Source organism: Paramormyrops kingsleyae, chromosome 14, assembly GCF_048594095.1.
Source record: "Paramormyrops kingsleyae isolate MSU_618 chromosome 14, PKINGS_0.4, whole genome shotgun sequence".
Lineage (NCBI taxonomy): Eukaryota > Metazoa > Chordata > Actinopteri > Osteoglossiformes > Mormyridae > Paramormyrops > Paramormyrops kingsleyae.
The window spans coordinates 18,461,130-18,473,644 of NC_132810.1; the positions used below are offsets into that span (position 1 = coordinate 18,461,130).

Sequence of the window (12,515 nt, forward strand, 5' to 3'; positions counted from 1 at the left end):
TGATTGTACTAATATGTGACTGTTTAGGCCTATTTTTTCGGGATAATAACACGTTCACCTAAGAATTTTACCCTGAGCAAAAGCCGACTCGTTGTGGTTTTGTATTACTTGGTATACTGAGCGCATGGTTGTCGCCCCAGCTCGTTTGTAACACAGAGAAAGGCCCCCGGTCGAGCGCGCTCTCGACAACATCAGGACTATCAATCAGTTGGCGCGGAGATCCGTGACACACAAACCACAAGAGTCTGAAACCAAAAGAACAGTCACTAACACACTCCTGTCTGCCTTAGGTTGCCTCTTCGGCAGCTCATCCTAGCTCATCAAACCCTCATCCCCATTAAAACCAACGAAGCTTAAATAAGGACCAGCCTCGAGATGTCTATATATTTAAGCAAATATTAAAAACGTATAACCCCGAAGGGAAACGTGACCCGTGTATTCATAGCTTCCGACTGAATATTAAACAAAAAATAATATACAAATTCTCGAGTTCCTACCTGGTTCAGCTGCTGCCATTGATAAATGGAAAGCGCGAAGAGGCCAGTTATAGAGCTTCGGCAGCTTACCTCACTGCAAAGAACTGGAAGCATCACGGCATTTATTTGAGCTCAAACTCTGTCAGTGTTGACTTTAGCACAAAGCAAAGATTTCACTGCCCTGCTAGTTTAAAAAAATGATTATTTTACAGAGATATCGATCAGTGCGCTATAAAAATTCAGCTTAGCATTATGTCTAAAATGAAGAGAACGAAATTTAACGTCTGAGTAAATTTGCTGACATATGACGTCTTCCTATTCAAAGTTTACACTACTCAAATTTGGTAGTACCTGTACACATCCTATATCCCTTTATGTTGCCATTTGATTGTTTACTGGCTGTGTTTATTCGTAGGTCAGGAGTGTTTAAAAGAAGATTTGTGCGCGGGAATGGGAGAATAAATGTACACTCAAAACGCCTAGAGAGTGACTTAATATACAGCATCGAGTGGAAACGCTTTGCCTCGGACCGCGGCGCTAGTCCGGGCGCAGACTCTCAGCTTTTTCTTACCAATATAAAAGGGACGAACTTCCCTCTGGTAATCAGGGTGACAACCCGAGATTATGATTTATTCGCGGGAGAACTGCATCTTATCAGTTAGGGTCATTGGCGTGGGAGCCGCTAAGTAGTTTAAAAGTACGCCCCTGACAATGGCTTAGCGATACAGAACACAACAGGTTAGAACATCACATTCAGCTCCCATTGTTCTCAAAGCTGGCCCATTTTCTACATCTATTCTTCAACGCCTCGGGAGGCTTTTATGTGATAATGAAACAAATTTCATCCTTAGACGGCAACTTGTGTGTCCTCCCGCAGGGGGGAAACAGCGAGAACCGGCGAGTCTGAGAAAGAGGGGCGAGATTTCAGCCGGAGTCTTGCATTCTCCGAACAATGAGGAATTTAAGGGGGATTTGAACGATTCCATTTTGGGTTCACTTCAGTGTACTTTAAAGTGAGGGTAACGTGTGAGAAATTAGGTGACTCACCTGAATGCGGAATATTAACATAAACATATTATCCATAATAGGACAATTTCCTTGTAACCGTAATTGCTGTTATTATGCCGAAATATAAAACAAGGACAGATTATATGAAGATTGGGTCCAACCCAGACCATAATTAATATATAGACTTCGGCGTGGCAGTATTACAGGATGGTGTCGTTTGTTCTGAATTGCTCACTGGAATAATAAGTGTGTTGTGAGGGATATATGGACGTGTATATTAAAAACGCGCTTTAAAACATGGAATTATACTGATTGCAAAGCTGAACGAATTAGCTTCAATCAATGCATATGGCCAATGCTGTCAGCGAGAACTGTTCTCAGCGTCGAATATGTTTTTGATTAAAATACATTACTGCATTTTATTCGGGTGAAGCTGTAACATTGATAATCACTGTGTCATGAACAATGTGAAGTAGGGAACCTTGACAATTAGTATTATACATGCAGACTTTTCACATGAAATTATGTGGCTTGTTTAGGCTATATGGATTAAATTACCCTACGTTATAATCATTACTGCGATTCAATGTAGCAGCACCATTGTGCTCGTGACGTTTTGCATTAGTTCTTGAATTGTTGCTGAATATGTCGGGGAATACCAGGGGTAAATTATAAATTATATGTACAAATAGTACTTCCACCGCCTTGCCTTTTTCATTATTTTGACTACTGCATACAAACGTTAAAAACCTCAGTGTTTGAATGAATTCGTTGCAAGCTTTCTTCAATGAAGAAACTTGGAACTAAACAACGACTAAAATATTTTGACCATGTAACTGCAAAATGTAAACATGTTTTTCGTCGTCTAATTATATATGATATCAATCTTAGGCTGCGAAATCACAAGTCAGTTGAAGTAATTCCTTATTATATTATTATTATTATTATTATTATTATTATTATTATTATTATTGTCAGTATTTATTATAATTTATTATTGTCATCGTTGTTGTTGTTGGCACGGCATGTGTATATTTTATAATCTGAAAATGGATGCTTATTTTGGATGCTAGGTAATGATTTGTCTCGTCAAATAACATTCATCTTACTTTAAGATGTCTAATTCGTAGTCTCCGATGAATGTTTAAATTTAGTCTGCGGTGAATTAAAATACCTACCGAAATCTACATATACTATTATGCCCCATAGACCGTCGCTTGCAAAAAAGCATTACTGTATATAACAGATTATATATGATATCTTAACACCTCTGTCCTTGTTATGTTTCATTTAACACAGACAACACCTTTGCATCTTAACAATTCAAATGAAAAACTCTTGCGATTGTGTTCAGAAAAAACAATAACACTTTAATATAGATTTTATCCTTGTTTCAACTACAAGAATACACATTTACAAGTCATAAATAAAGAATACACAAACATTTGAAGAAGTCCAGGTTTCCCAAATCACGTCTTAAGGTCCATCAGCGAATCCTGTATCCTCGTCCTATTTTACAATAAGTGATTTTTGGTCCGTATTAAAAGGCGAGATATGGGATGAAAACGGATATTGTCACATCTTAACAACCTTTCACAAAAGAATTACTAAACAAACTCGACAACTAAACCCTTCGGAAACATTAAAAAATATTTGGAATGCATGTGCACAAAGTATCATTTTACAAATTTACAAATTACCTATCAAATGTCCGTCTGTGAATATTTAAGAGGAGTTCATGATTGGTCTGGAATACACACCTTGATAGTAAGACGTGTCATTGGGTATTGACGATGAGTCTAAGCCCGCTTTGCTTGCCATTGAACCCATGGACAGTGGCCCAGGCATGGGAGAACCGTACCCGGAATAATGCATCGCCTGCTCGTAAGTCTTTAAGTCCATTTTGTGATGCTGCTGTTCTGAAGACATTAAATTGTTGATAGAGAACGGGTGGTTAAATGAAAAGTGGTGTTCCGGTTTTAGATGCGCTTCATGCGCGAGGACCGAGTGGTGCTGAGACATGAGATGCTGAGCCTGAGAGTTCGGCGACGCCGCATGCTCGGGACTCAGGGACTGGCTGGATTTCATGTCCGACATGGACCTTTTCTGCTCGTTTGAGGGTGAACTGGAGTGCGGGGACTCGTTGCCGTTGCAGCTTTCGGAGCTACTGTTAGATCCGCCTTCCGAGGTTTTTCTGCCGGACTCTTTACAAAGCTTTTTGTCGCATTTGAAGCGCTTTTGTCGCCTCAAGTAGCAGCCGTTTTCAAACATGTTTCCCGAGTCGGGATGAAGGGTCCAGAAAGAGCCTTTGCCAGGCTTATCCGGGGATCGAGGAACTTTAAGAAAACAATCATTGAAAGATAATGAATGACGAATAGAATTCTGCCAGCGCTGCTGGTTCTGACGGTAAAATGGGAAAAGGTCCATGATCCATTGGTAGATCTCGCTTAATGTAAGCATTTTATTAGGCGACTGCTGGATAGCCATGGTAATCAGAGAGATGTAAGAATACGGCGGCTTGGCGTGGGTGTAACTTCGCCGGTAGGTCTTCGGGTCCCGGGATCTGTTTATGTTAGACTGTCCATACATGGGGCTCATCGCGTTCATGTTGGTGTAAGACGTCAAGGCGTTCATGGACGGCGGCGGCGCCGTCATTGGGCTCATATTCGGGCTGAGCGCCGTGCTCATACCTGCCATGCCCGTTCCCATGCCATTCATGGCCCCGGCGCCCGGCGACATTCCCGTCATAGAAGGGCTCATGCCGGTGTTTACGTAAGACATGTTCATGCCATTAGCTGTCATGTTAGTCGAAGTGCTCATCCCTGACATGCTCATGTAAGTGTTCATGGAATTCATTCCCAGTCCCGTGTTCATGTTGCCAACGGAGGTGTAACACTGAGAGGAGAGATAAAACGCAAAGTTATAAGCTTATATTTCAGTTGCTTTTCCACAAAATATGCAAGCAATGTTAATTCTTATAATTGTCGAAGTTAATTCCTGTTAATAGTCAAAAGCACAATTTCAGCAAAATAAGTCGTAATGCAATAGTAATGTGCAGTTGTAATGCATTTGTATGTAAATAATTACTTGCTGTTCTAAACCGTTTAATGTACATAATTTTATACACATACACCACACACACAACATAAAAACAATATTTTAAATGATGTTTAAATGGTACCAAATTATTTTTAGATTGATAAATGAAAATAAAAATATTAATTTTACTGCTGTATTGCGTATCATAAAGCTGAATGCAGCTGACGCGTGTGGTCACGAAAGTAAATATGTCCCACATTAGAACGAGAGTTTGTTTACTATTACTGTTATTAATAATAATGCATACAAAAAGAATCACTCTTGGAAAAAAGAAAAAAAAAAAAAAACATTCCCCAATACGCCAAACCAAGTTTGTTAGGATAGTGCAGCGTAGAGATTGGGGAGGATTTGGAGGTGCCTCAAGTCAATATTTGATCACAAAGTTAATATTATCTCAGGGCTAATATTGAGTTGTATAAAATGGGATCGGCTTTAGACGAAAAAAATATATATAAGCTACCAACCTCGGGCTCCCCGTAATAGCTGCTCCAGTCTGTATGTTCGTGTCCTTCCATTTTAACTGCACCAAGCATCGTGGAACACTTTCCCCCCAATGGCTTTCCTGCAGCAGACTGCTTGAAAGATCTTTAAAACTCGGTATCACACAGCAGGATGGCCAGGTCGCTGGTCTGCACTGTAGTCTGTGACAGGCGCATGTGTGTCTTCGCTGTCGGCGGTGCCCACAGGCGCGGAGCAGCGCCCGATGATGTCTGCAGCTGAAATGACGTTAGATCCTGGCTGTTAACGCGGTGATATAGCGCTGTGCGACAGGCGAGCCTCCAATCCTGTCTTCTTCGTTGCCCTATTTGAATAATCTGCTCACACCTAGGCGCGAGGCTCTTGGGTTTGCCCCCCATTGTACACCTGCGCTAACTAAAAAAAAGAACAGCCCCAATCTGAAAAGATTCATTAAAAAGGTAATCTCATTGTTTTTCCTGCTTGAAAAAGGAGAAGGAATTTAAACTGTTGTTCCAAGGGAGATGTTTTTTATCATGCGCAACATTTGAATTGCTCGCGAATTTAAGAAGCGCGTTTATATTGCTTTTTTTGTACTTTGCAACGAGGAGTGTGGTCTGTTTTGTAACATTTTATGTCATCCGAACAGCCCCACGCTTGAAATGGCCTCATTCGGCATTGCGTTTCCTATTACGTTAATTACAATTTCGATCGTAAGCATGGGTATAGTTATGGAAATAATTGCGTGATATCCTTTTTAGTGAAAATCTCTATACAAGTCAAGGAAATGTTGTCCAGTGTATTTTCTATTCTTGTACTAGCTGATTGAAGATGTTAAGATTCATGGTGTATTATCTTTGTTCTGTTTACTGCAATTGTTAGGTGATTAGTGCTTAGTTAGGATGCTTGCGGAACTAGTTAATCAGAGAGTGTATACACGCAAGGTTACATTCTACCTCGACCCGCTGGTATCTCCAGCGTTTCGAAACAAAGCAAATATTGAGCGATGAAACTAAGAAAATGACCCCCCCGGTCAAACCAAATATCCGAGTACAAGAGTCGTGAGGTTAATTTTGTGGATGATCCACAATAACACAGAATCTAATTATCTAATAAAGCACCCTCTGTATAACTGCAACTTCTGCTGAGGCCAATTAACCCCCCTCTCTCCCTCCCTGTCTCACACAGACACACACACACATACATATATTGCTGAAAGCCTTTTCACAGTACATATTAAATCAAATTGGAGCAGTTCAAGCCCTGAATGTCATTTTTATATTATATATATGAAATTCAGGCCCTGAATTTATCTACCAGGGGCACTGACATCTTATACTACACACATACATGCAAATATTTAACTGATGGATTCCAACAGTTCACTGATTCGTCCGGCTAAACTCGATAGAAATCAGATAAATAAAAAATAAATGAAACTTCTGCTTTCTTATTAATTTATAATGTAGTGCATGCACCTTTTCACAAGTATTTTTAAATGAAAATATGATGCTTTATGTTACGGGATGCTTGAACAATGGAGATGTGGAATAAAACCATATCTGATTTTTTTTTTTTTATAACGGACAGTCATATATTGCTATTATATATAAATCAATATCTATTGAATGTGGATGAACAATATAATATATAAACTACAAAAAGAGAATATTAAAGTCACTGCTATTATAATTATAAATAAACGAAAATAGCATAACCACTCGCTGAGTGATATTTATTGAAATAGTATTTATGATTTACTATTAAGATTTAGAGCGCCCTCTAATGGAAGCAATTCCAGCAGCGCACTCACGATCGCGGCTGCGCTTGAAGGTACGTTTGCCAATACATTTGAAGTGAATTACAAGCGGGGGTCGCATGACAGTGAAACCGGCAACCTCATTCTACTGCCTAGACAACGCAAAAGCTGTATTTTCTCAAAGTTAACACCATGGACGAGCCACAAGAACAAGAAGTAAATGTAAGAATATCAAGCAGAAAATCTCAGACTTACAGCGGTTTGTAGTGAGGTGCGTAACGATATATGCATATTTATTATCTGTATTTTACAATGGAGTAAGGCTGTTTCAGTACTTCTCTATATGTACAATTACTTGGATTAAAAAAAGAAAAGAAAAAAAAAAGAAAAAAAAAAGAGCGTTTCTAGGACAATTCCAAGCAAGGACGTAGATTTAGGTTTGGACACTAGGGACGTGTCCCGACCAATAGTGTGGGAGTACTGCGTATGCTTAAGGGCTCAGTGCTCTTGCAGGCTGAATTGGTCCCTACTAATATATACAGTCTTGATTCCAAGGACCCCAAAGTATGTGACAGGGGCCCTAATGAATTTGGAATATAATTGGATTGATCTTGGTTAGGGGCCCAATATGATATGCTTTTATGGGGCCCCAAATCTCTAACTGTGCCCCCGTTACTCAGGAACCAGTGTCATACTGAGTCTGTTCTGTTTGTCTGAGATGGGGAAAAAAAATAAAGTTTATACATTAAGAATAAAAACAGGTGCACTTTACACTGCAATCAAAATTCCAATTACGGGATGCGAGACTGGCTTTGCTATTTTAGACCCATTCATTTCCAGGCAGAACCAATGTACGGGATCTAGGATTTGAACATTGCGTTCCATCCAAGAGAGTCACGGAATCTACCAGGGGCACTGACATCTTATACGTCACAAGACTTACTGAAAAACTAGTGGAGACACGGTGAAACAAAAGAGGACGATAGACAGATGCCTGTTACTCTAACCAGCTACATGCATTTTTTTCCTCTACCAGATAATCCATGTCGCTGAACACCTTTTCACAGCACATATTAAATTGAAGCATTTCAAGCCGTATATTTGATGGAAAGGACTTCACACGCACTTTCCGTGACCCCACACATTTTAAAATTGCCATTCTGTCACTAGCAGACACCCATGAGACAAACAGCCCTCTGTCAACATTCGTGCTGGGACACAACTGGCCCACGATCTGATACGAAGAACCGTTATCGACGGCCACCCTTATCAAATCCCATCTTGGGCGAGAACTGATCTCGGCACGTGTAATAAGAGGCCAAACTCTGAATGGTTTTCAATGCATCTGAAAAACGTTCGTTGATATTCTGTATGGATAATACAGTAGAACTGTATGTGCAGGATACGAACTGCAGGAGGGGACGATTTAGATAAAAGTGAACCATTACTGGATGCTGGCATTCAGCAATCTTGCAGCTTCGTGTGCTGGTTTGAAGGTCAGCACGATTGTATGACAAAGGATTTTTTTGACAAAGGAACACTTCCCGTCAGTGTTTAAAACCTGAAGTCTTAAATTACAAGCTGGAGCAAAGGCTTGTTTACGGGTAGAACATCACTATAAAAACTTCATGATCAGTATAATTAAAAAAAAAAAAATGTTCAGGCAGTTATTCTGTTGTAAACCATCAGTGTTCACGAGCAGCTGTGCTTCTCTCAGTAACACAATAACTACAGACACTCTAGCCCGTCCCAGCCACATGTGACAGTGAGGTGGGCATTTTCTGAGATCTGCTGGCACCAAAAGGTCCACATTTAACACAAAACCTTCCTAGAAAGACAATATAAATGACATTGTAACTCAGTAGAAAAGTTGCATAGATTATCAAACTTGCAGGGCAAACTTTTTTTTGTCCGTGGAAGTATGCAATGTGCGCAGTTAGATAAAACATGCAAATATCCCTTGCAACAGACGTCACATTCCTGTGCTTTCCGAGACACACTGGATGGAAAATTCTGGAAGTATGCTTGTCAAGTGAATTCCGCTCTGCCTTTATCTATGCACAGGGTTTATGGCAGAAACGAAGACTCTAGGCCTGGTGTGATGTGGTGTTTGCACGTATGTGCCAATTAACATGGAAGATGCTAAGATCTGTGCAGACCTCAACCATCTCCCTGTACAGGAAGTCCATAACATGTTAGCTGAAGCAGCATCAGCGCAGGATTCTGGATCCAGCCCCAGCAAACACGGTCTCCTTCAGCGCAGGAAGGACAACAGTGTTTTCTGAGGCTCGTTTTTTTCAGTTAGGGGACCATGATTTCATTATTGTTCACTTCCACACCCTCAGGGATGAAACGCAGCAGGACCGGTCCACAACCAGGTCTTCCCCCTAATTAAGTGGTGCTTCAGTAATTTGAGAGATTTTTGCATGAAGGTGGTTTGGACTGAACTTCAAACAAGGGATGCCACTTAAATGAATGGTACTGTTTGGTGCGGCAAGAATTTATGTAAGCAAAGCTGACCGGCAGGTTGTCTGCTTACCACACACACACACACACACACACACACACACACACACACACACAAATTTGTATTATACTCATTCAGAGGACATTTACTCCAAAGATGTTCCCATAAATACAGCAAAAACAATACACACATACACCTTGATATGTCCCCATTTGCCCTTTTCCCAAATAATCGCACAAGATGTATAACCTAAGGTTTCAGTTTCTTCCCTCCCTCATCCTGTAACAGCGGACTGCGACTTGCTTGAAGGGCCATGGCCGCAAAGCACCTCCGACGGAAACCACCGCTCGCATGCCACCGCGGTCTGCTTGCCAAAACGCCAGGGGGTCGCCGAGGATTTGAGCGTGGGAGCCTGCCTGGCTCTTACGCCGAGGACACTGACGCTCACGAAACCCTCGAATCTACGCTACCCGGATATTCCCAGTCAATTGGTTCCAGGCGTGACAGCAGAACGAAAGATCAGATCTCTGACTTGCTGCTAGCAAGGACGACTATAGGATCTAACGCTCCAACAGACGATCGGAGCCCGTGGTGGAAGCTGCACCTACACGCTCCCCTTTCATAGCAGGATTTCCTCACTGTGCTTCTCCTGAACGACCTTACGTATTTGCCCAAGTCTTTTTTTCTTTTTTGCCCCACTTTCTCCACCCATTCCTTCCTTAAGAAATTTCAGGGCAATAGGTTAAGCTTGCAATTCGTCAAGGCGAAATTAATAGCGAGGACGTCTTTCTTCAGAAATCTGTGGAAGCAGCGTTTGGCTGCCAACCGCCTGTGGTGACGGCAAACATTCCCGAGCAGGGCCGAGGTTCGGGCATGCCGTTATCCCGCACAGCTGTGACAACGCTTGTTGGCTGCAGGTCTGTGGCCCGTTGCGATGTGTTTACCTGGAAATGAATCTGAAAGGCGGCGAGACTGGGAAGGCACACAAGACCCGGGCAAAGAAACACGGGGGCGGCCATCGCGTGGGGAGGGGGGTGGGTACTCCTTCTCATTATAACCGGGCAGTCCCGGACCCGGGTGCAAACATGGCTGTTAATGGCTGAGGCTTTTCACAATTACTCCTCTTTTGGAGCGAAATGGAAAGTCATATAGACTCAGTATCCAAGACCCTGCAATTCTTTTGTAACTCTTCTCTCTTGTCATGCAAAAAAAAAAAAAAAAAAAATGCCTGACACAACCACACACAACAACCTAAGAAGAGAGAGAACAGAGGTACAGAGGTACAATGGACCCACCTCAGAGAGGATCCACACTAACGGGAATCGGATTGATTTAGTGGCAGGACTGCAGGAGCGCAAACAGATTGCAACCTGGATCCCTCACACCTGCAAGTGAGAAAGCGTCTTCCCGCCGCTACTGACTGGATCCTACTCCTCCTCCTCCTCATCAACCAAACACAATGCCCCCTTGCCGATACACACCCTAATATCTGAAATTAACCAGCTGCAGTCTGCAAACCGCCAAAATTATTACTAGGACAACGGCAGCTATTTCTGTATTATCCTGTAATTATGCAAAGGGGGAAATGTTCCATTTATCCACTGGAATTAATTAGTCGACACTTGCTTATTCAAACTGGTGCTAAAACCAATTAAGCGGAGGCACGAGGGTTGGTTTGTTGATTGCGTGGAATGGGTTCCCACAGGACCTCCATCCGAAGCACGTGCCATTAACCCTGGTCTCGAAAAAGTACTGCAGACAAGTCGTCCGCCCCAGTATCCAGATAACAGCCACTTCATTCAGAAGCACACATCCCCCCCCCCAAAAATCACATGCTTAACTGTATCTCTTTTGTCGGTCTTAATGTCCATATATTAAAATATTATGTATATATTACATGTCTTAGTATTTATATTTTGTTTATTGCTTCTCATTTGCACAACAAGAACGATATTTCACCTCAGTGTACGACTCCACACGTCACGCATCTGAAGGTGACAATACAAGGTGCTTTGACGCGTCAGAAATAGCCTGGTGAGGTTTCAAAGGGCTTCTGAAGGTTTGACATTTTAATGTCAGGCTGTCTGGGAGTCAACTGCACTCAAGACATATATTAAAAAGAAAGCAAATATGTGAAAGAAAACTGAGAAAATGGATAGTGTTACTAAACATGCCATTACAGTACATTGAATGTGGATCTGGATATTTTTATTTATTAATCAATGATTTCCTTTGATTTAAAAGTAGTTTCACTGACTATCAGCCGGTAACAATTCAGGTGACACATTCTGACTTTTTAGCCACTTGGTCAGTGACATAGACTCAACTTTAAGGCTCTGTCCGCCCCCCCCCAGTTTTCCAGTCTACTTTCATTGATGGAAAAATTACCAAAAAACAAAAAAAGAGAGGGGGGTGTGTGCAGAAGGAGAGGGAATAAAAGCACAGGAGGGTCCTTCGTATCTGCACGGGATTCATTTCCTTCCTCTGTCCCCTGAACGGCATCCATATGTAGATGGCCAGTTTGTCCTGTTTACCGAGGGACAGTGTGGTGAGCAGGGTGGGGCAGCAGTGGGGCAGGAGGGGGCAAATTAGCGAGCTTAAACATGAGCTACGCGCCGGCCCAGGACCGGCGACAAAGCTCCCTACCAAGACGACACCATAAGTGTCCAGTGTGTGTTTGCTTATCCGAGAACACCCTCAGCGGAGTCTTAGGGGGGCTATAAATTTGGCCTTTACGGGTCCTGACAGCTAACAGGCTAACCGCAATGGAGGCCAACGACTCGGCCACTCAACAGATTAGCACCTCATCAGCCTCCCGCGGCTTCGGACAAACAGGCCTGCCTCCCCCACACGCACATAAAACACAGTTGGCCGTCGCCGGTAAACAGTCGGCCCGGCAGGGGGGTCCGCGCTGGCTTCCTGGATCCCCCCCCCTCCTTTTTCCAGCAGTACAGCTGCACCAGGCTCCCGTAGGGGCACCCCCGCCCCTGGCTGGAGAGAGACGTGTGTTTCAGGTGAGCAAATATTACCACTTGCCTGAGAATTCAATGGCCATCTCTTTTGTTGGGGAGGGGGCAGCGTATTCTGCACGATTACAGGAAGCTCACGCTGCCCTTGCAGCTTCACCCCCCCGCCCCACACAGCTGTGTGACTTCACAGGGCATAGTGGGGGTCATGAAACTGAACGTGTGGTTGCCCGCTTCACTGTGGGGCACCGTTTCTGGGGAGTGACTGGGGAGATGCGATGAAG

The 12,515-nt window shown here is 42.7% G+C and overlaps 1 protein-coding gene across 1 annotated transcript; it reads right to left on the reverse strand.

Moving 5' to 3' along the window:
- Positions 1-2,834: 2,834 nt before the first annotated feature.
- foxa2 (forkhead box A2) lies at positions 2,835-5,408 on the reverse strand. The gene is made up of 2 exons (XM_023807512.2): positions 5,048-5,408; positions 2,835-4,379 (listed from the first exon to the last, which is right to left on the reverse strand). The coding sequence occupies exons 1-2, from the start codon at positions 5,114-5,116 to the stop codon at positions 3,210-3,212; spliced, it is 1,239 nt and encodes a 412-aa protein (XP_023663280.1). The 5' UTR covers positions 5,117-5,408; the 3' UTR covers positions 2,835-3,209.
- Positions 5,409-12,515: the final 7,107 nt, after the last annotated feature.